The sequence below is a fragment of the Histomonas meleagridis genome (genome assembly GCF_020186115.1).
Source record: "Histomonas meleagridis strain 2922-C6/04-10x chromosome Unknown contig_9, whole genome shotgun sequence".
NCBI classification, from domain to species: domain Eukaryota; phylum Parabasalia; order Tritrichomonadida; family Dientamoebidae; genus Histomonas; species Histomonas meleagridis.
The window spans coordinates 858,807-879,087 of record NW_027150923.1 but is presented as its reverse complement, the minus strand read 5'-3'; the positions used below and the strand labels follow the sequence as shown (position 1 = coordinate 879,087).

The 20,281-nt window shown below is 29.7% G+C and overlaps 7 protein-coding genes across 7 annotated transcripts; 6 read left to right on the top strand and 1 right to left on the bottom strand.

The window, feature by feature from the left end:
- Window positions 1-3,228: 3,228 nt before the first annotated feature.
- GO595_009484 (LIM domain containing protein) lies at window positions 3,229-4,815 on the top strand (the record flags this gene model as incomplete). The annotated part of the gene is made up of 1 exon (XM_067923174.1): window positions 3,229-4,815. The coding sequence occupies one exon, from the start codon at window positions 3,229-3,231 to the stop codon at window positions 4,813-4,815; it is 1,587 nt and encodes a 528-aa protein (XP_067770486.1).
- A 208-nt stretch (window positions 4,816-5,023) lies between these two features.
- Window positions 5,024-6,103, top strand: GO595_009483 (uncharacterized protein; the record flags this gene model as incomplete). Its single annotated transcript, XM_067923173.1, has 1 exon — window positions 5,024-6,103. The coding sequence occupies one exon, from the start codon at window positions 5,024-5,026 to the stop codon at window positions 6,101-6,103; it is 1,080 nt and encodes a 359-aa protein (XP_067770485.1).
- A 126-nt stretch (window positions 6,104-6,229) lies between these two features.
- GO595_009482 (uncharacterized protein) lies at window positions 6,230-7,330 on the top strand (the record flags this gene model as incomplete). Its single annotated transcript, XM_067923172.1, has 1 exon — window positions 6,230-7,330. One exon carries the CDS (start codon window positions 6,230-6,232, stop codon window positions 7,328-7,330), a length of 1,101 nt encoding a protein of 366 aa, XP_067770484.1.
- Window positions 7,331-9,026: 1,696 nt separating this feature from the next.
- Window positions 9,027-9,584, top strand: GO595_009481 (NAC domain-containing protein; the record flags this gene model as incomplete). Its single annotated transcript, XM_067923171.1, has 1 exon — window positions 9,027-9,584. One exon carries the CDS (start codon window positions 9,027-9,029, stop codon window positions 9,582-9,584), a length of 558 nt encoding a protein of 185 aa, XP_067770483.1.
- An 87-nt stretch (window positions 9,585-9,671) lies between these two features.
- Window positions 9,672-10,472, top strand: GO595_009480 (F-actin-capping protein subunit alpha; the record flags this gene model as incomplete). The annotated part of the gene is made up of 1 exon (XM_067923170.1): window positions 9,672-10,472. One exon carries the CDS (start codon window positions 9,672-9,674, stop codon window positions 10,470-10,472), a length of 801 nt encoding a protein of 266 aa, XP_067770482.1.
- A 617-nt stretch (window positions 10,473-11,089) lies between these two features.
- GO595_009479 (uncharacterized protein) lies at window positions 11,090-11,440 on the top strand (the record flags this gene model as incomplete). The annotated part of the gene is made up of 1 exon (XM_067923169.1): window positions 11,090-11,440. One exon carries the CDS (start codon window positions 11,090-11,092, stop codon window positions 11,438-11,440), a length of 351 nt encoding a protein of 116 aa, XP_067770481.1.
- A 3,773-nt stretch (window positions 11,441-15,213) lies between these two features.
- GO595_009478 (Clan SC, family S9, unassigned serine peptidase) lies at window positions 15,214-16,182 on the bottom strand (the record flags this gene model as incomplete). The annotated part of the gene is made up of 1 exon (XM_067923168.1): window positions 15,214-16,182. The coding sequence occupies one exon, from the start codon at window positions 16,180-16,182 to the stop codon at window positions 15,214-15,216; it is 969 nt and encodes a 322-aa protein (XP_067770480.1).
- Window positions 16,183-20,281: the final 4,099 nt, after the last annotated feature.

Below are 20,281 nucleotides of genomic sequence, written 5' to 3'. Positions count from 1 at the left end.
ATATCAAAACAAAATCGACCTGATGCAGCTGAAAAATTAGCCCAAAGATTTAAATCTTTAAAGAAACTTGGCATCAAAGCTGATTTTTCAGACGGAAAAGTCATTAGTATTCCAGATCTTCCCAACAATTTACAACTTCTTATTAAACATGAAGATGTGAAGTTAGAGAAAGAGATTGGTAAAGGTATATCAGGGACAGTTTATCTTGGGATATATAAGAACCAAGAAGTAGCAGTTAAAGTTCTTCATCAAAGAACATTAAACCCAATTGAACTTGAATCATTTCGAAGGGAAATTTACGCTCTATCGTCTTTGAACCACCCCAATCTTCTGAAATTTTACGGTTATTCGGATGATCCATTTTATCTCATAACAGAATATATGCCAAATGGTTCTTTATTTCAAGCACTTCGTAAAAAAGAAAACCCATTAACACCTACAATGAAATCAATAATTGCAATTGATATCGCAAGAGGTGTTGAATATCTTCATTCAAAAGGATTTATTCATCGTGACCTTAAATCACTGAATATTCTTTTGGATAAGAATTATCGTGCAAAGATTTGTGATTTTGGAATGGTCAGAATTAAAACTGAAGGACCAGCAACAGGATTAGTTGGAACTGCGCATTGGATGGCTCCTGAAGTCTTAATGTCATCTCCAACATATAATCAGAAAGTTGATGTGTATAGTTATGCAATCATTTTATGGGAATTATTAACAGGTGAAATGCCATACTATGGGATGAATCCAGTGCAATTTATTTCATCTGTAATTGATGGCTTTAGACCTAAATTACCTGATGATTCACCTCCAAAACTTCGAGATTTAATAACAAGATGTTGGGATTCTGATCCATCGAAACGACCATCATTTACAAGTATTATCATTAACTTATCAGATCCTCAATTACATTTCCCAGGTACAGATGAAATTTTATTTGGTTCATTGGCCGGCACCATTTCACATCATAAGTCAACCGCATCACAATTTGCTTCGAGTCGACATCATTCACGAAAAATCAATCCCATAAAGAATGATTCGATAGATCTATCCAATATATTAGACATCACAGATAATGATGAAGAAATCAATTCAAAAGAATCACAAATCAATATGATGTTTCAAAAGATTACTGACAAGAACTTAGTATCCACTGAATTTTGTCCATTTATAGCTACTAATTTAAATGAGAAATCCAATGAAACAGATTTAATCTTAACCAAATTACTTAAATGTAAAGTTCCGGAAGTATTTGATGTTAATGTTCTTAAATCGTTATTAAATTATTCGAATGAAGAAGATCAAAACTTACGGAACAAAGCTTTAAGTGTTATAATTATTGCATCTAATTTAAGATTTGATTTCCTTTGTTCATCACCATCATTTTTAGTCCAATTATTATCATTTTTTGTTAAGCCATTAGAACCACATTTAACACATTCATTAGTTATTCTTATTAAGAAATTAATTTCTAATATAAATATTTTACCTAATGATTTAATTAAAATATTATTTTCTGCGAAAACTTATTTAAATGATAATAATAATTTAACTAAATCATTAATTTCATGTATCGCATTAACATTTCGTTTTCCTGAAGCACGAACACAAATAACATATGAAAACTTCGAAGATTTATTTAATGATTTTAATGATTCATTACCAATTTTTGAAGAATATATTAAAACGGATAAAAAAATTTTGAACGATAAATATTTTGTTGAAATATCTTTAAAACATATTAAAGAACATAAAATTCATAATTTCATATTAACATATAACTTAAAGAAACGATTTTATAAGTTAATCATTGAATATATTTCATATGATCTTAAGAACATAAATTTATATTTTGATATTTTTCATTCTTTTTTAAATAGTAATAATAAAATCATTTTGAAAATATCAAAAATGAAAGAGTTTTATTCGATTTTATCATCTTTTTTACATATTAATAATTATTCCATTGTTTTACAAGCATTAAACACTTGTAAAATTAGTCGGAAATATATACAAAATTCGAAAGTTTGTTCTCTTTTAATAAAATCTTTTATGAAATCGAATTCTCGTGATGATGAAATTACTTTAATGGGTTCAATATATGCAATATCGAAAGTAATACATCTAAAAGAATTCGATTCGATTTTGTCGAAATTGTTTTCGTTGTTGTTTAGTAATGATACGTCGTTTAGAGTTCCTTCGTTTTTGTCGATTTCTTCTTTGTTAAATGATGAAAACAAAAATGAAATCGAAGTGGCGAAGTTAATTCCAATCGCTGCGTTCTATTTAAATAATGATTCGCAGATGGTGAGAAATGAGGCTGTAAATGTGTTGAATAAGTTCGCAGATGATCTGTCGGTAGATGTGGAACAGACTTTGAACGTGTTCGTGCAAAATTTTCAAAAACCAAATGAGGAAATAGCGGTTGTTATAGATAAGTTGATGAATTTGGTAAACGGGAATAAGAATTTGCCAAATGATATTAAGGAACAAATGAAAATAATATATTCGAAAGTGAAATAAAATATATTTCTGTTTATAAACATTTATATAATTTTTTAAGTTAATTATGGAACGGAAAAAGAAAAAAAAAAAAACATTCGAAAAATTGTTTATAACTATCGCTTTGAATTAATTTATATATGTATATACATATCAATGATAAAAAGCTTTTTAAGCTTTTCTAAATTTTTTAATTATACATAAGCAAAGTAGGAAATCGATATGAATATCAGAAATAAAAAACTTTTATAAAAATTCAAAGTTCCTAAAAATTTAGATCATGAAAGAACGATATTATTTCCAATGTTTCTTGCTTTTAAAAAATTTCATCAAATATTCATGTCCACAAACAATAATTTTTCTTTTCGTTTACATGTAAACTAAACACCGGGAGCAACGGTTATATATTATGTAAACCATACAAACCAGAAATTTGATGTGAAAAATGACCAGCGTTTGAAACGCAGAAGTTTTTATGTAAAGATGCAACATTACGTTATAAATATCTGTACAAATTCCTTTTCTCATTCCGCGTTCATATTTAAATATTTCATTTTTATTTATTTTTCGTTTTACTGTAACATTCCGTTTGACCGTTTTTTAGTGAAAGTCATTGTAAATAACGATACGAAGTTTTTCAACGGATTGTTAAGAAAAAGTTTGCATTGCCAACATTTTGATAGTGAAATAACTGTTTATCACCACAAACATCAAAATCAATTAATGAGTGACTTACCACCACCACCAATGTCAGGCGGGTTACCACCACCTCCGATGTCCGGAGGTTTACCTCCTCCACCAATGTCGGGTGGTCTTCCACCTCCACCAATGTCAGGCGGATTGCCACCACCACCAATGTCCGGTGGATTACCTCCTCCTCCAATGTCTGGCGGACTTCCTCCACCACCGATGTCCGGAGGTTTACCACCTCCACCAATGTCAGGCGGATTACCACCTCCGCCAATGTCCGGAGGATTACCTCCTCCACCAATGTCTGGAGGTCTTCCACCGCCACCAATGTCCGGAGGTTTACCACCACCACCAAGTTCAGGAGGATTACCTCCTCCTCCAATGTCTGGTGGATTACCACCACCTCCATCATCATCAGGATTACCTGCTCCGCCAACATCAACAGGACTTCCACCACTTTCAACAGGTGTTTACACCCCAAGTAAGAAGATATCAGCATTCGGAGGAAATACGCGTATTCAAGATGCAGGACCTGAACCAACACTTCTCCGTACATGTGCAGCATGCCAACAACGTATTACTGAAACATTTTATGTTACTTGCGGAGATTATTATCATCAAAATTGTCTTAAATGTTCACATTGTCAAACACCACTTAAGCCGCCAACTTGCGCAATGTTCCGTGGCGAACTCCTTTGCATGCGTTGTGCAAATTATCATGGAGAACTTCGTAAATGTCAAGTTTGTGATCAATACTTATATGATATCGAAGAACGTATTAAGCCACCAGGTTTTGAACATGCAATTCATGCCACATGTTTTGCTTGTTATGAATGCAATGGTGAACTTGATCAAGATTCATTTAAGATGATCGGCGGATTCCCAATTTGTCCACGTTGTGCACCAGCAGTCGAAAAACGTAAATGCCACGCGTGCGGTAATGCTGTTGTTGGACGATATGTGAAGAATCGAGGACGATATTTCCATGTTGATCATTTTGTTTGTAGTCAATGCGAATGTGTTTTATATGGCCGAAACTTTATTATTCATCATGACAAATATTTCTGTCCTAAAGATGGGCAACATTATCTTCGAAGATGTAGTTATTGTAAGAATGAATTCGATGGAATGGAACAAGACCTTGTAACATGGCATAAGAAAGTTTATCATGGACGATGTTTCGTATGTAGAATTTGTGGTACTCGATGTGATGTAGATAATGCCAAATGTTTCCATGGTAGACCTCATTGTGATGATTGTTATAAGAAGAGAGTTGAAGAAGAAGAAGTAAATAATCATAAACATAGACCAGAAGAATCTGAAGAAAGAAGAAACAAATTTAAGAGTTACTTTGATAAGAAGAATTTCGTATTCCCAAGATATGCTAAAGATATTCAAGATGATGAAATTGAAAGTACAATCGAAGAAAAGGAGAAATCGAAATCTGGTCATAAACATCATAGACATCATAAGCATTCAAGTGATGATGAAGAAGCTAATGATATTGAAGAAGTATCTGAAAAGTCTGGTTCTGATAGCAATAGAACTTCTGATAGTGATGATTCTGAACAAATTAGTAACATTAGTAGCGTTGCTTCTTCATCATATGAAAGTGATTGATGAGTAAAAACATCAAATTTTTGATGCAGTTTTTCTATGGTTTATGTTGTATCGTTGTCATCGTTATTTATAAAATGAAAAAATGAACAAAGAAAATAAAGAAATAATAAATTCAGAAAGTATTTCCCCATTACAACAAACACAAAAAGCTTTAGAAGATGCTTTAGAAGAACAAAAATTACTGGAAGAAAAGTTAAAGAATCTTGAAATGAGAAATAAGCCGGCAAAATGGGGTCATCCAGTTTTTATCCAAGGATTTGATACTGGATATAATCTTCTTAATAATGGAGAAGATAATAACCCAAGCCAATTATTGTCTCAACTTCAAAAAGCACAATCTATGCTTGAAAGTGCTTTAAGAGCATCAGAATCTGCTCGAGAAGAGTTAAGTTCTTTAAGTTATGAAAACAAAAAACTTAAAAATCATTTTGAACAAGAAACAGATCTTTTATTACAAGAGAACGAAATCCATAATACATCAGAACTTAAAAACGAACAAGTAGAATTTACTAAACTTAAATTAGAATGGTCTCAAGAAAGATCAGATTTACTATCGTCTGTTGAACATTATCTCCTTGTTTCACATGATTATGTTAAAAAAGCATCTGAAGCTCGAGCGACCGTTAAGGACCAACGAAATAAAATTTTGGAATTATCAAATAAATTACGTAACAAATTAATTAAATCAAAGAAACTTCGGATTTCTCTTGACGAATCAAAATCAAAAGTTTCTAAAATCGAAAATTTACAATCTGAAATAGAATCAAATGAAAAACGATCAAAAGAACTTTCACTTGAAATTGTTGAACAAAATAAAATATTAAAAGCTGTTCGTGTTAGTATACAAGCAAAAAATGTAATTAATAACATAAGTGAACAAATCAATGAATTGACATCAACAAAAGAAAAATCTGAAAACGATTTGAAAGTCATTTTAAATGAGTTGAGGAATCTTGAGGATGAGGAAAAGAAAGTGAAATGTGAACTTGAGAGTGCAAAAGATGAATTTAAGATTGAACAAATGAAAGTTTTTTCACTTGATTCTGAGTTAAAAGAACTTAAATCGGAACTTGAAAGGGTTAAAGTGAATACTGCTGATGAAATAAAAAAAAGTAATGAATTAAATTCTGCTGTAAGAGATGAAAAGGTTAACACTGCGATGAGATTTTTAATTACTCATTCTGGTGAAATTTATAAAGCAGAGAGGGTACAAAGATCCCTTGCAGGTGTAAGAAGAAGATCTTCTCCTTTACCACCTTTGAAAAATATAGAAGAATCTAACAAATAGCTTTTATAAACATGTTAATAATAAAAAATGCTTTTTAAAATCATTTTTGTTTAAAGAAGAACTTCAAAAATAATTGAGAACGTTAAAATTGAAGATTATGTCACTTTTCTCCCAACCAAACAGCTCATGAGCTTTCCCACAGTAACCCCTCAATTTGATAATAAATCAGGAAACTCCACAGCGGGAGGATCGAATACACAACCTTCATCACTTGCAGGTGGTCAAACAGGTACTTCATTGTTTTCAAATTCAAATTTTACAAATGCATTTGCGAAAAAAGATACAAATTCCACAGGTTCTTCAGCGTTTTCTTTTAATTTCAATACGAATAAACAAGAACAGTTAATTTCAGAAAATACCAAGTTAGAGGAAATCAAAAAAATGCAAGATGACTCGAAAGAAAAGAAGGACAATTATGTTTATGCGGCCAGCATTCTTAATGATATTATTCAAATGTCGAATGAAGTTCAAAAAGAAATGTCACCCATTGAAGGAGCTGAAGCCTTTGATAAAAAGTTATCGTCTACACTTGAAGATGCGCAGCGACTTCTTTCTTCTATGATATCTATTTCTCATGAGATAGGAAACGGGAATTCAGAAATCTCAAAATTTCGAAATGATCTTGAAACTTCTAAACACGAAACACGTACAGCACTACGGCAAAGTCATTCATCAGCATCATCATTTCTTCATCGATATGTCTCTTTGATTTCCAAACGGTCTAAAGTAATCAATGAAACTATCAACACATTTGAAAATGCCCTCAACCATGATTATACATCTCCCACGTATGAATCTCTTTCGAACCTCCTCCAAGAGCAGCACAAAGTCATTTTGCGATGCAGCAGCAGAGTTTCAACCGTTAAAACCGCCGTTAAAAAATTTAGAGAAGAGCATTCGGATCAAACAACAAGTCTTGAGCTTCAAGACGACTCTGAGTCAAAGGCTTCTCTTACTGAAAGCATTGTTAATGAGTACAATGAATTTTTGCAAGGTAGGAAAAGAGATCTTGAAAAGCGGGAAACCAATGCCGACAAATTCAAGAAACCTGAGCAAAAGGCTTACTCGTTTGGTAGTACTACTACTGGTAATCAATGGAATGGGTTCGGACAAAATAATTCGAATTCATCAAGACAAGGAAATTCCAATGGAAGCTTTTCTTCAGGAGGCTCATTGGGAATTGGTTTTGGGCAGTCTAAAACCAATTCTAATCAAAAACAGAATTAATTTAAGTAAACAATGTTTAACAAACATACTTTAAGTTTTATAAATCGATCATTCAAAGCCAAACAAAACATCCCAACAGAACGCATGAAACCATCACTTTAAGCCAAGCAAGAATAAAAGTTTTTCTATGTTGTACAACTTGTGCTTTAACGTTTTTTGAGAAAAATAGGGTGCCCTTTAAACAGCCGTTTACTTCAAATGAACAGACAGACTGTCAAAACAAATTTTTATGATTCCTTTGCATCAAACCAGAGCAGGAGTTTCATCAACAAACAACCTCATGACAGCTATTCAGCACAAACATTGTCTTCATGTAACAGAAAAGATAAGCAATATGCCAATTGCTTTTCCTTTTCTTTATCCTGTAAATTTGGATGAGATTCCTGAATATGGAAAAATAATCCAAAAACCATGTGACCTTAGCTTGGTTATGGATAAACTTAAAAAGAGTGAGTATGCAAGTTTTGAGGAATGGAAAAATGATATGAATTTAATATGGAAAAATGCACAAAAATTCAATAAGGAAGGTGACATTTATTATCAAATGGCTACAGAATTGAGTCGTGTTTTCAAAGAAATGATTGCAGATATACCTCGAAATGAAATTGATGAATGGATCATAAAAATCAAAAAAGTTCAAAATAAGTGTATGAAACTTATTGAGTCCGGACAATATAGAAATAAATGAGTTTACATTTCTAAATAAATATAAAATTTATTCGACATTAATTTTTCTGTTATTTTAATTTTAATTATCTAATTTTGCTATATGACATACCACTAAAAAAAATCATAAAATAAACCTTTTTTTAGAATTTGTTAATTTATTTGATTAATCAAAGGAAATAATTTTTCATAAAATATGCTTAATGTAATTACGCCCGTTATCCAAATAAGTACCAAACACAAAAGAACATTAAAAATCCAATAAGTCCACCAAGAATCAAACGATCTCTTCTTCTTCTCACTTCGATTTTTGATGTCAAATTTCCAATGACAGGAATTGTTGATATTATATCCTCTAATCTGCTATTTGAAGTTCGAAGGCGACTCATCTGATTATTTAATCTTTCAGTAACTAAGTTTGCTGTTTCAATTGCATCATCGGTTTTTCTTAAAGAGTACATGAGTGATTGTGATTCTTTAACAGTGTTGTCAAGGAGAGAAGATCCAGGAGAAATTCCAGACATAAAATTTTAGTCCGTTTATTTGACCAAAATGGAAGAAAAATTAAAAGAAATCAAAAACCAGCTTAAAGAACTCAGAGAGCAAAATCGAACTATTGCAACAGAAAATTTAATTTTGTCTTATTCTATTTCCAAAACTAAAAATGAAATTAATTTACTCTCTCAACAAAATCAAATTCAATCAGAAAAATTAGAAAAAGAAAGGAATTCAAGCAAAGCAAAAATTAAGGAAAAAATATCTCTTAAAGTTAAACAAAGAAATGAAAAAAGAAGGAACTTATTGGAGATAATTCAAGAAAAAAAAGAAACCAACAAAGCTTTATCAAATGAAATTCGCGATTTGGGATCTCAGTTAAAAGAATTACATGGAGTTCAGATTACGCATCAAACAAAATAACATTGAATGAAACTCTGTTGTTTTCGTTTTCGTTTTTATTTTCAAATCACATTTCGATGATAAATTACCCTTAAAGGGGTAATTTTGAGGCAAATGGTCAGCCTTTTACCCAATGGCCGAAAAAGAAGCTGCTCCAGTTGAAACCAAGGTTGAAGAAGTCAAAGCTGAGGACAAGGTTGAAGAAGTCAAGGAAGAAGAAAAAGTCGAAGAAACTAAGACTGAAGAACCAGTTGCTGCTCCACGCAAAGTATCTCGTGCAGAAAAGAAAATGAAGGAAGCTCTTCTCAAACACAACCTTAAACCACTTGAAAAGGTTTCCACAGTTATGATGAGGAAAGGTGCACAAATCATGTGGACTTTTGCATCACCAGATGTTTATTTCATAGATGATGTTTACATCGTTTTCGGAGAACCACAAATGCAAGACCCAGGTGCAAAGGCTGTTGAACAACTTAGAAGCTCTGCTGCTGCTCAAGAAGCTGCTCCAGCTGAACCAGCTGCTACAGTTGTTGAAGATGAACAAGAAGGAGAAGTTGATGCAACAGGTCTTAAAGAAGAAGATATCAACACAATCATGCAACAATCTAATGTTTCACGTGCACGTGCTGTTCAAGCTCTTCGTGATGCTGATGGTGATTTAGTCACAGCAGTCATGAACTTGGCCTTGTAAACGCCACAAAAAATACATTTTTTTTTTAATTTTCTGTTTGAATGAGAACGTTAAGAGGTGTACGTTATTTCTAAACGGTTTTTATCAATGGAAAGTGAAACTGATGTTGTTTCTCGCTTTTTAGAAGAGTCTCCACCAGGTGAATATGAACAGTGTTCATCTGTGTTATCTGTGCTTGTAAGTAAACCCACTCTCCTTGAAAGTCGTGCAGCTACCATCAAAAAATGGAATATGAAGCAATGCACTTATGTTCCAATTTCGCAACATGCGGCTATCATTTGTGAAGAAGCAGCCCAAAGTGATGGATCATTTGTAGATCCTATTACATATAAAACTTTCAATTATAATTTTGCGTATCGTCGTGCTGAAGAAATTGGAGGTGAACCCGAAGTTCCCTCTAATGAACTTCGCGAAGAGTTGCAAACCAAACTTACTGATTATTTATCACAAACATATCATGAACAAGCCGCTGTTGGTGTTTATACCACTTCCAAAGGCAGCTTAGTTATATATCTTCGTAGCTCTTCGATTAGTCTTGAAAACTTTCGTACAGGGAGTGTAATTAGTCGATATGTTTTCGAAGATAATTCAACTCTTTCTGGCAAAATCGAATCCATACAACACTTTTTCGAAGGCGGTAATGCTGTTTGTCAAAACAGTGCCACACTTAGTCCAGTTTCTATTAACGGTGATAATGTTCAACAAAAGTCAGCGCAAATAATCGAAGCAATTATATCATTTGAAGAAAAATGGATTAAATCTGTGCAAGAAACATTAACTAAGATAGGTGAAGAAGGAATTGCATGTTTAAGAAGGAAGATGCCGGTGACAAAGACAAAGATAAATTGGAGAGCTGAGTTAGAAACAGGAGGCGGATTCATGTATTAAAGTATCCATTAAATTCTAAAAATAATTAAAATTTTTATGGAAAAAATATAAAATTTATGGAAATTTATATTTATATTGTTTGATCAAATCATTTTAACAAAATTAAGTAGTGAACATATTTTATAACAAAATTTAAGATGATGTTAATTTGTTTTACCAAGAATTTATTTTAATTTTTCTTTCATTTTTGTTTTAATTTGTCGAGTTATGATGATCAAATTTTATCATGTATTGTATTAGTCTTGTTATTTCAGAATCATAGGTAACTTATCTTTTACCAGAAAGAATTATATGAAGCATAATTTTTTTGGATATTCATTACTCATGTATATGTTCCTTGTATTTTGACACAATATGTTTCTTCTTCGTTACTTTCACTAGCACAAACATTTACTAAATAAAATTCATTTATTCAATCATTTACACATCTTCAATGTGACAACTTTTTCGATGATAGCCGATGAGCTATTTATTGTGAATAATTCAAAATGCTAAGCATAGAAAATTTCTGAGATTAAACTATTCAAACAACGTTTAAACTGATCGTCTGCTGGCGAACTTTCTTGAGTTTGTATCAATTTTTTCTTGCAAACCTTAAATTCAGTTCACTAAGATTTATGCAGCGTTCGCGTATTATAACAGGTCGTCCTAAGTTTCACATTCGTGCTCGGTATATTATGTATGACAATGAGAGATATGAACTTGATCCTAAAGGAAAGTTAATCAAAACTGACCAAACTCAACCTCAACCTATAAATCCTAAACCGCTAGATAATGACATTATGCAAAATGTTCCAGTTTATGATACATCAAAAGAAGAATTTAAGTATTATAATTCTTATGAACTTAATCCGTCAGAAATATTTATTGGCACTCCTTCTAATGATTGTAATTATGAATTAGATTCATTTTTTGATCCACTAAATGATATCGATTATTTACACGATATATTTGGTGAAGATTTCTAATTCTACTCAATCATCTTATGATGATTTTTATTTGACCACTTATTATGTGGTGAATTTTTTAACCCATTAATATATGGGGAAAAATAACTAATATAAATTTAAAATTATACCCATTAATGCATGGGGAAAATAAAATATAACCTTTAGTATAAAGGTGTATTATTTATATAAAAAGCAAGCAGATATCACCATTCAGAACCGAGTGAGTTCTTGAGGTAACGATATCTGAGTTTAAAACATTCCAATTGATTCTATCGTTGGAGATCTGCATCCAGTTTAATAAAAATATCCTTATTCTAAAATGTACATTTTTTTTTACTATTATTTTTTCAACAGCTGCGATGCCATATCTAGAAAACTTTACTACCGATAAGAATCTATACTTCGATACATTGATTTGAAATGTATCGATACACCACAAAGATCAAATCCCGAAAAGTTATGTATTCAAAAAAATGTGGTTGTAAAAATCGGCAGCATTCAAAATTTAACAATCATGTGAATTTCCCAATTCAATCGAGCAAACAAGTAGATTCAACAACTATAACAGCTGAACTGAAACTAATTAAAGCATACTCACACGGATTAAATCAAGTTTCTTTTGTGTTTTCTCCGATTGGTAAAAAATCAGAAGCATCTGAGTTGATTTATTTTTCAGAGTTTGCCAAAATATTTTTTTTAACTGAAATATCATATGTGTAACTTATTTTTATTCAAAGGCACTGATGTTTTTTTACAACCAGTTTATACTTTTAAATCATATTTATGTTTTTAAAGACCAACACCTTTTCATGAAAATTTACACTTTAGAGAAATCTATTTTTTCTTTGATTGAGCTTTTTCTCACATTTTTTAATAAAATGTTATCTGATAATGTAAATGGTTTTCTGTTTGAATAGTAGAACGAAAGTGTAAATAATTTTCATATTTCAATAGATTAATAAAAATTTTTCTATTGTAAATAAAGTTCCCCTATTGAAGAGCGTGAAAAATTGGTTGGTTGAATGTTTGATGGAATCCAAAATATCTATTCAAGTTTAATTTAGTAGTCACATAAGCATATGTAATATAAATGAATATACTAAAAGTAAAATATTATAATTTCTTTCCATGAACGAAATTCAAATTTTCAGTACTCAAAATAACCTCCAGTCAAAATACATATCAACATCATATGGAACTAACTGGAAGAGATCAAAAATTCCAAAATGAATTTGAAAAACTTCTTTCACTGAAACAAATAATTTTTGGTTTATGTAACGAAAATATTAAGCAATCAGCATATTTAATAATCGATAAATTTGATGAAAAATTCTCTTTTTCTTTAAATCTAATTATTAGTCAGATGATATATGAATTATCCATTAAATTAATGAATGATACCGAAATATATATGGATTTTATTAAAGAAATTGAAACATTCGAGGAGAATAATAAAAGTAAATCAAAAATTTTCGATGTATTTGAAGGTTTTCTTCTTAGTAAATACACTCACGAATCTTATTATCTTCTTGATGACATGATTAAAAACAAATTTATCTCATCAAAGAATGTAAAAACTCCATGGAACTTATTCTTTGCTCATTACAATTCGGAAGAGGAAATCAAAAAATATCATAATAAGAGATATGTAAATGAAATACAAAAATCTTTTATGGAAAATTTTGAAAAACTATCAAAGAATGATTGGGAACTTCATAAAAAATTAATTAGAGAAGGAATTAATCCTAATGATATCGCAAAAATAATTCGAAATGATGAAATAGAAAAACTTCAAGAAATATCATCACTAAATGATTTCGATTTTAATCAATACATTCTTCCATCACTTTATGAAAGATATTCATTTATTAACCAAAATAATGTTAGATTAATTGAGTTTGCAGCATTTTTTGGTTCAGTTAAATGTTTTAAATATTTATTACTAAGTAATTCTTATATTCGGAATACAGGTAAGTATGCAGTTGCAGGTGGAAATCTTGAAATCATCCATTTATGTGAACAAAATCATTCTTCATTTCATGGATCATATGAAGTAGCAATTGAATTTCATCAAAATGATATTTTTCATTATCTTTATGAAAATAAAATTGGTAAAATTAATAATTTAGAAGAATTAGGTGAGAAATGTATTTTACATCATAATTATGAAATATTTTCATTTTTACAAGAAAATGGCATGAAAATTAATGAATCTATCATTAAAAAATCGGTGATTATTGGAAATATATTTCTTTTAAAGCACTTTCTAAATGAATTATATTTGTATATGCCCAAAGTTACTTTAGTTCTTGCTTCCAAATCAGGAAATCTTGAACTTGTTATATATGTTTTAGAACAAAAAGTTGATATTAATGCTAAAGATAATTTTTATTTTAATTATTTAATATCTCAAAATAATATTTGGAAAATATTTAAATTATTTTTTACAGCACTTATTTTAGCATCTGCAAATGGTCATAACAAAATAGTGAAATTACTTCTTGAACAAAAAGGAATTGATATTAATGCTAAAGGTATTTATTTGTATTATTTAATGTTTATTTTAATAATTTTATATTTCATAATAATGTTTGGAAATTATTTTAAATATTTTTTACAGCACTTATTTTAGCATCTTCAAAAGGTTATACAGAAATAGTTAAATTACTTCTTGAACAAGAAGGAATTGATATTAATGCTAAAGATAATTTTTATTTTAATTATCCAATATCTCAAAATAATATATGGAAAATATTTAAATTATTTAGAACAGCACTTATATTATCATCTTATTATGGTTATATAGAGATAGTTAAATTACTTCTTGAACAAGAAGGAATTGATATTAATGCTAAAGATAATTTTTATTTTAATTATCCAATATCTCAAAATAATATATGGAAAATATTTAAATTATTTAGAACAGCACTTATATTATCATCTTATTATGGTTATATAGAGATAGTTAAATTACTTCTTGAACAAGAAGGAATTGATATTAATGCTAAAGATAATTTTTATTTTAATTATCCAATATCTCAAAATAATATATGGAAAATATTTAAATTATTTAGAACAGCACTTATGTTTACATCTGCAAGAGGTTATATAGAAATAGTTAAATTATTCTCTGAACACAAAGAAGTTAATATAATAGTTAAAATTGTATATATGTTTTGTTTTGGATTTATTAAAATAATTTTATGTTTCGAAATAACATTTTTAAATTATTTATATTATTTTGTAAACTCAATTTCAAATTGTTTGTTATTTTTCTATTTATAATGATCGGATTATTTGTTTTAACAAAACGTACATTTATTTAATTTTTTACGAATTAATTTAACAATTTCTACATGAGAATTTTTTGGTGCCAACATAAGTGCAGTTTCAAATAAATTTAATAATTTCCAAATATTATTTTTGAGTTTTAAACAATATAGATAAATATTATTCATGTTAATTTAACATCTTCTGTCATAATATAAATTCCTTCTTGTATATTTTTAAAAATAAATGAATTTTTTTTTTAAAGTTTTAAAAATAGAATCTTTCAATATAAAAATAATAGATTTATTAATATATATTCAAGTTCATACTATGGACTTAATATAGAGCTGCAAGTACATATATATATTTCGTCAATTAGTAAAAATTGATTTCCTCAAATATAAAATTTTTTTTATTGCAAATAAAATAATGTTTAATTATTTCGTTCATTCATTTAATTATTCTTACAAAACTTCGTTATAATTTTCAAGATAATTAAACAGTAAAATAAATTTTGGCGTTTACATTTGACATAACATATCTTCGAAAGAAGAGAAATGGTGTCTTCCAGATTGCTGCAACAACATTGGTATCTCGTCCATAACTATTGGACAGTCCAAAATGTTTGCCAAGAACATTATCGCTTGCACTTTTACCTCCATAGGCCTTTCGCTATTGTGATCTCCTTCTACAAGTAAAATGTCTTTGTCGTCGCCAGCATATTTGTCATAGATATCTTGCGAATGATGGAAATTGATGAAATTATCATCTAACCCATGTATAATTAGAACTGGCGTGAAACACGTCTTCGCTGCTTCAATTGGTTCAACTTTTCGGATGTCGAATTTCGCAAGTTTTTCGATTTTCCCAGAAACATACCAAACAGCAGATTTGGAAACAACTGTGGGAACATTGTATTGCTTCCCAAGCTCTCCAATTAGGATGGGAAGTGATGAAAATGAAGAGTCTGCAACGGCTCCAGCAATTGTCGGATCTTCTGACATTGCATAAAAGGCTGTGGCAGCACCCATAGAACGACCCCATATGGCAACTTTTCCAACACCAAATTGTTCTCGAACAAAATTAATGGCACACGCAACATCATCTTTTTCGAATAAGCCAAGTGATATATATTCACCTTCACTTGCACCACAACCGGCAAAGTCAAAACAAAGAACACCAACACCAGAAGGAACAAAAACAGGAACTAGAAATGTTCCTTCACGTTGGGAAGAGGCATTGCCATGAAGATAAACAACACATGACATTTCTGGAATTTGAAAAGATGGGGCATAGAAAGAACCAACAATCTTCAGCCCTCGACTATTTTTAAAAGAAATTGGTTTGCGATCAACATTTCCATAGCCAGGAATAAAAACCTTGAGAGGAAGTGAATTTGGATCATATTCACTTCTAGGTGGGCGAATGATGGCATTCACACCCATTTCCACAAATTCATCAATCTTTGATTTCTTTCCTTTTTTGTTCATAACTTGTTAGAAAAACGGTCTCCTTTAATTTTTGAAAGGTACGTTTCTATCGAGCTATCAAAAATAAATATAAAGTTCACAAAATATAACATTTTTATATACTTTACATTTTTATCAATGCATTCCGCAAACGTTCATTGAATCGAAAAGCAATCACAAAGCAATGCCATTTGCAACTTTCATTCCAATGATATTTAAATAATAAATGTCATAAGAAGTTGGATTTTATATTGTTGAAAAATATTCAAAAAGTTTGTCAGAAAAATTATTTCGTATAAATGAAAAAATGTTAACAAAAAATTTTTCCATTTTATTGAGTAATTCATAAGATAAATTTAGATTCGAACTTTTAATGATTAATTGAACAAAAGTAAAAAAGTTTATCAATTCTTCTTTATAATTCTTTATTGAAACATATCTTAAAACTGATGTTGTATCTTTAAGATTCAAAACAATTTCTTTTATATCATTTGATAACTTTTATGGTAATTCTAAAGTAGAAATTTTTACATTTCGTTCATATTTATAATGGCACAGAACATAACCATGAAAAATATATTTTTTATAACAATAATAATTTTTTGTGCACACATTTTTGGTGAATTACAAACGGTCTCTTATTAACGGTTTGGCCTTTTATCATGGCAAAGCGCAGCAACACATCAGCACACAACAGAAGTCACCAATGGCATCGCAACGGAATTAAGAAAGCCAGAAATGTTCAACTTTGGTTCACTAAGGGAATGAACAGTAAATTCCTTCGCAATGTAAAGCGTGCCAAAGCTGGCTTAATCAAAAAGAACAGCAAAAAGGATGAGTAAACTGTCCAGAGCTATGCTTGGTTTTATTTTTAAACTAATCTTTTTCAATGATAACACTAATGAATATTCATTAGCAAATTAATTGTATAAGAATGTAACACATACAAAAAAATATCATGCACCACTTGGGTTTTTGAGGCATTTAATAAAAATGAGAATTAATTCTGAGTAATAAGATTAATTTTATTTCTTCTATTATAAATATATCAAGTTTAATATCATGTCCTTAATAGCCTTCTATAGTCTCATTGGGTAGCCAAGAAAAAAAAAATTGAAAAAGATATATTATATTTTTTATTCTTCTTTTTTGTTCGAAACCAGAACTTCTGGATGCTTCTTCAGCTGGTAAGCAAGAAATTCGAATGAAAGGAAAAAGCAAAATGATAAAAATGCCATAATTACATAATGAATATTATATTCAAAGAATGGTATAATAGCAAAGTAGCAAAACATGGTAAAAATAACAATTCGTGTAAAGTTGATCAAAAGAGGCCCAATACCTGGCTCAAAAAGACTTTTTACAAATCTCTTTATAAAGCTTTCTTCTTTCATTAAATTTTTAACGTATTTTATTAAATGAAAGAGAAAACTTCAAAGCCCTCACAAAAAAAACTATGGGAAAAAGTAGGAAATGCTATAGAGGATTTTATTAAATCTAATGATGGCATTGCTTCAATGCTTGAAGTTTATAATATCACAAAACAAATCATACCAAATTATGTATGGTCATCAGAAAAACTCGAAAACCTTTCCAAAAAGCTTCTTGAATTTGGATTATTTCAAATTGATCTTGCCATCCCTCATACAAAACCTTTAATAATTTATCCTGGTCATCATTCCTTAAAATCTACTTCTTTTTTTGTTTTAGGTGAAACAGATGATGATCATGAGAGTGATGTACAAAAAGCAAAGAAACTTTTGGATGATCTTACAAAAAAGGCAATTGAAATAAAAGCAATGAAAAGAAAAAAGAAAAAGCCTGAAAACAGTGAAGACAATGCACAGAAAATAATAGAAGATAGCGATTTAACACCAACTAAAGTTTATCGAAAAGATCAATTTCGCGCAAAAGACACAATCAGAAATGGTTATATTCCCATGAAAAAGATTCGATTTGAGATTGCTCATCTTTTTATTTTTGAAACATTTTCAACTAATGAATTCACAATTCAAGATTTTATAAATGCGTTTTCTGTTGATTTGTATACCAAAATAATTGGAACTCGTAATGTTCCTGATGTGTTCCTTAGAGAACCAAAGCTTCGGCATATTCTTGTAAGTAATCTGCCAAAACGAATTAGGGACGAAATAGACTTCAAAGAGTTTAAACAGATTGCCAAAAATCTTCTAGAGGGTGCTTCTGCAATGACATCATCAAAAATTTTCATGTATATCTATCTGAAAAAAAAATCTAAGAAAAGTTATCAAATGGTCAGAACAAACGCATTTAACTTTTTTGGTAGGTATGAACTTTCATATGATTTTACTAATCGATCAGAAATTATAGACTTTCATCGTGTTTATCAAACAATCTCTTTGATGGAATTTGTTGACCCACATTCTGTGCAACTTTGGCTAAAACAATATTCTATGAACAGGAAAGGAAGAGATTTTGCAAATCCAATGATCCAAAGAGTTATCGAAAAAACAATTGTACCACCATTTCACATCACATTTCCCTATCATTATGCTCAAGTTGAACAATATATATCTAAAGTTGGATTTGATTGGATTAGACTTCTTCGAGCCATAGAAAACAAATTCTTAAAGATAGATGAAAGGCTTATTCAATATCCAAAGCAAGGTTTAATTTCAGATTTTTGTGAACTTAAAACCAATTTTGAACCAAATCCAACTTTATATGTAGATGAATTAGACATTGATAATTTTACATTTTTAAAGAATTTTGATATTAATGTCATTTTTAATTATTTAGCATCAATTTCTATAATATTTCCAAATGGTTATATAGGAACTTTTCCAAGGCAATGGAAAAAGATGTTAAAGATGATTCAAACCATTAATAAAATGGTAATTGATTCATATTTAGTACGCCCAAATAATCGACATATGTTTTTAATGACCAAATATAAAGATTATCGTGATTTATTTTATTATACTACATCAAATATTTCCTCAGTGATTTCAAGGTTTGATATAAATTCTGATTGTTATGAATTAACATCAATTGAATATTTTAACAAATTTAATGTTTCACAATTACGTTTTCGATTGAATCCATATTTAGGTGAACTGATAGAACGTTTAAAAATAATTTCAATGTGTCCAAGTTCATGTTATGTGGTAAATAAAGCAAAGAAACTTTTGTGTGAAATTGATTCAAGCGATTTGAATGAAGCCGTTTTCTTTCTGAAGTTATCGCGGTTCTTAACACAAAATGTCGTTGAAGAAGAAAACAGATTTCAAAAATCGTCATTTAAATGTACAAAAGCTTTCCAAGAGTTTAACCTAAGTTTCCGTCCAAGTTATTATAAAGATATCATAGGTTTTATCCAAGCATCAAAAGATCCCGAATTAATTTCACATAAAGAAAGTGATGAAGGATCATGTACATATATTCTTAATGAAGAAACACCTGTTTCTATAATATTAAAGCCACCTAAAGTCGACACAATTAATTCGAAAGATATAATCAGTAATCCTAAAAAGTCATCAATGACTGAATCGTTTAAGAAAATTCGTATTTCATCATGTTATCAATTTGTATCTACGGCAATTAATTATCCAAATTTGCCTGAGTTTGAAGTAAATTATGCACAGCAAACAGAGAAAGAGTTTCATGCAATTTATAAGAATTATAAAGGTGATTATTGCGAATCACTTCAATCGACTTTTATGCAATTATTTATATTGATATATCAAACACAAGATAACACTGATTTGATACTTTTATGTCGATTATTATATTCATTTATATTACAACATTTCTCAAAAGGTATTTCACTTGACGTAATATTAAATTTATATAAAAGTTTTAATAATAATTTGATATTCACCGCAATGAATTATTTGGAAGAATTCGATTATATTTATCGAATTAATTCAAATTCTCTTTTGCCAATTTATGTTTCCTACGTTTATGGGATAAATCATTTGTTCGAAGATTCATCAAATCATTTCGTTAAACCTCATTTTTGGGTTAGAACTGATGGATCAATTGATGACGATATGAAAACGAAGTTAATTATGAAAACAGCGGAAATAATTAATGGTGAGCCCGGAATTGATATTGTTGAAATAGCTTCGAAAATGTCAAA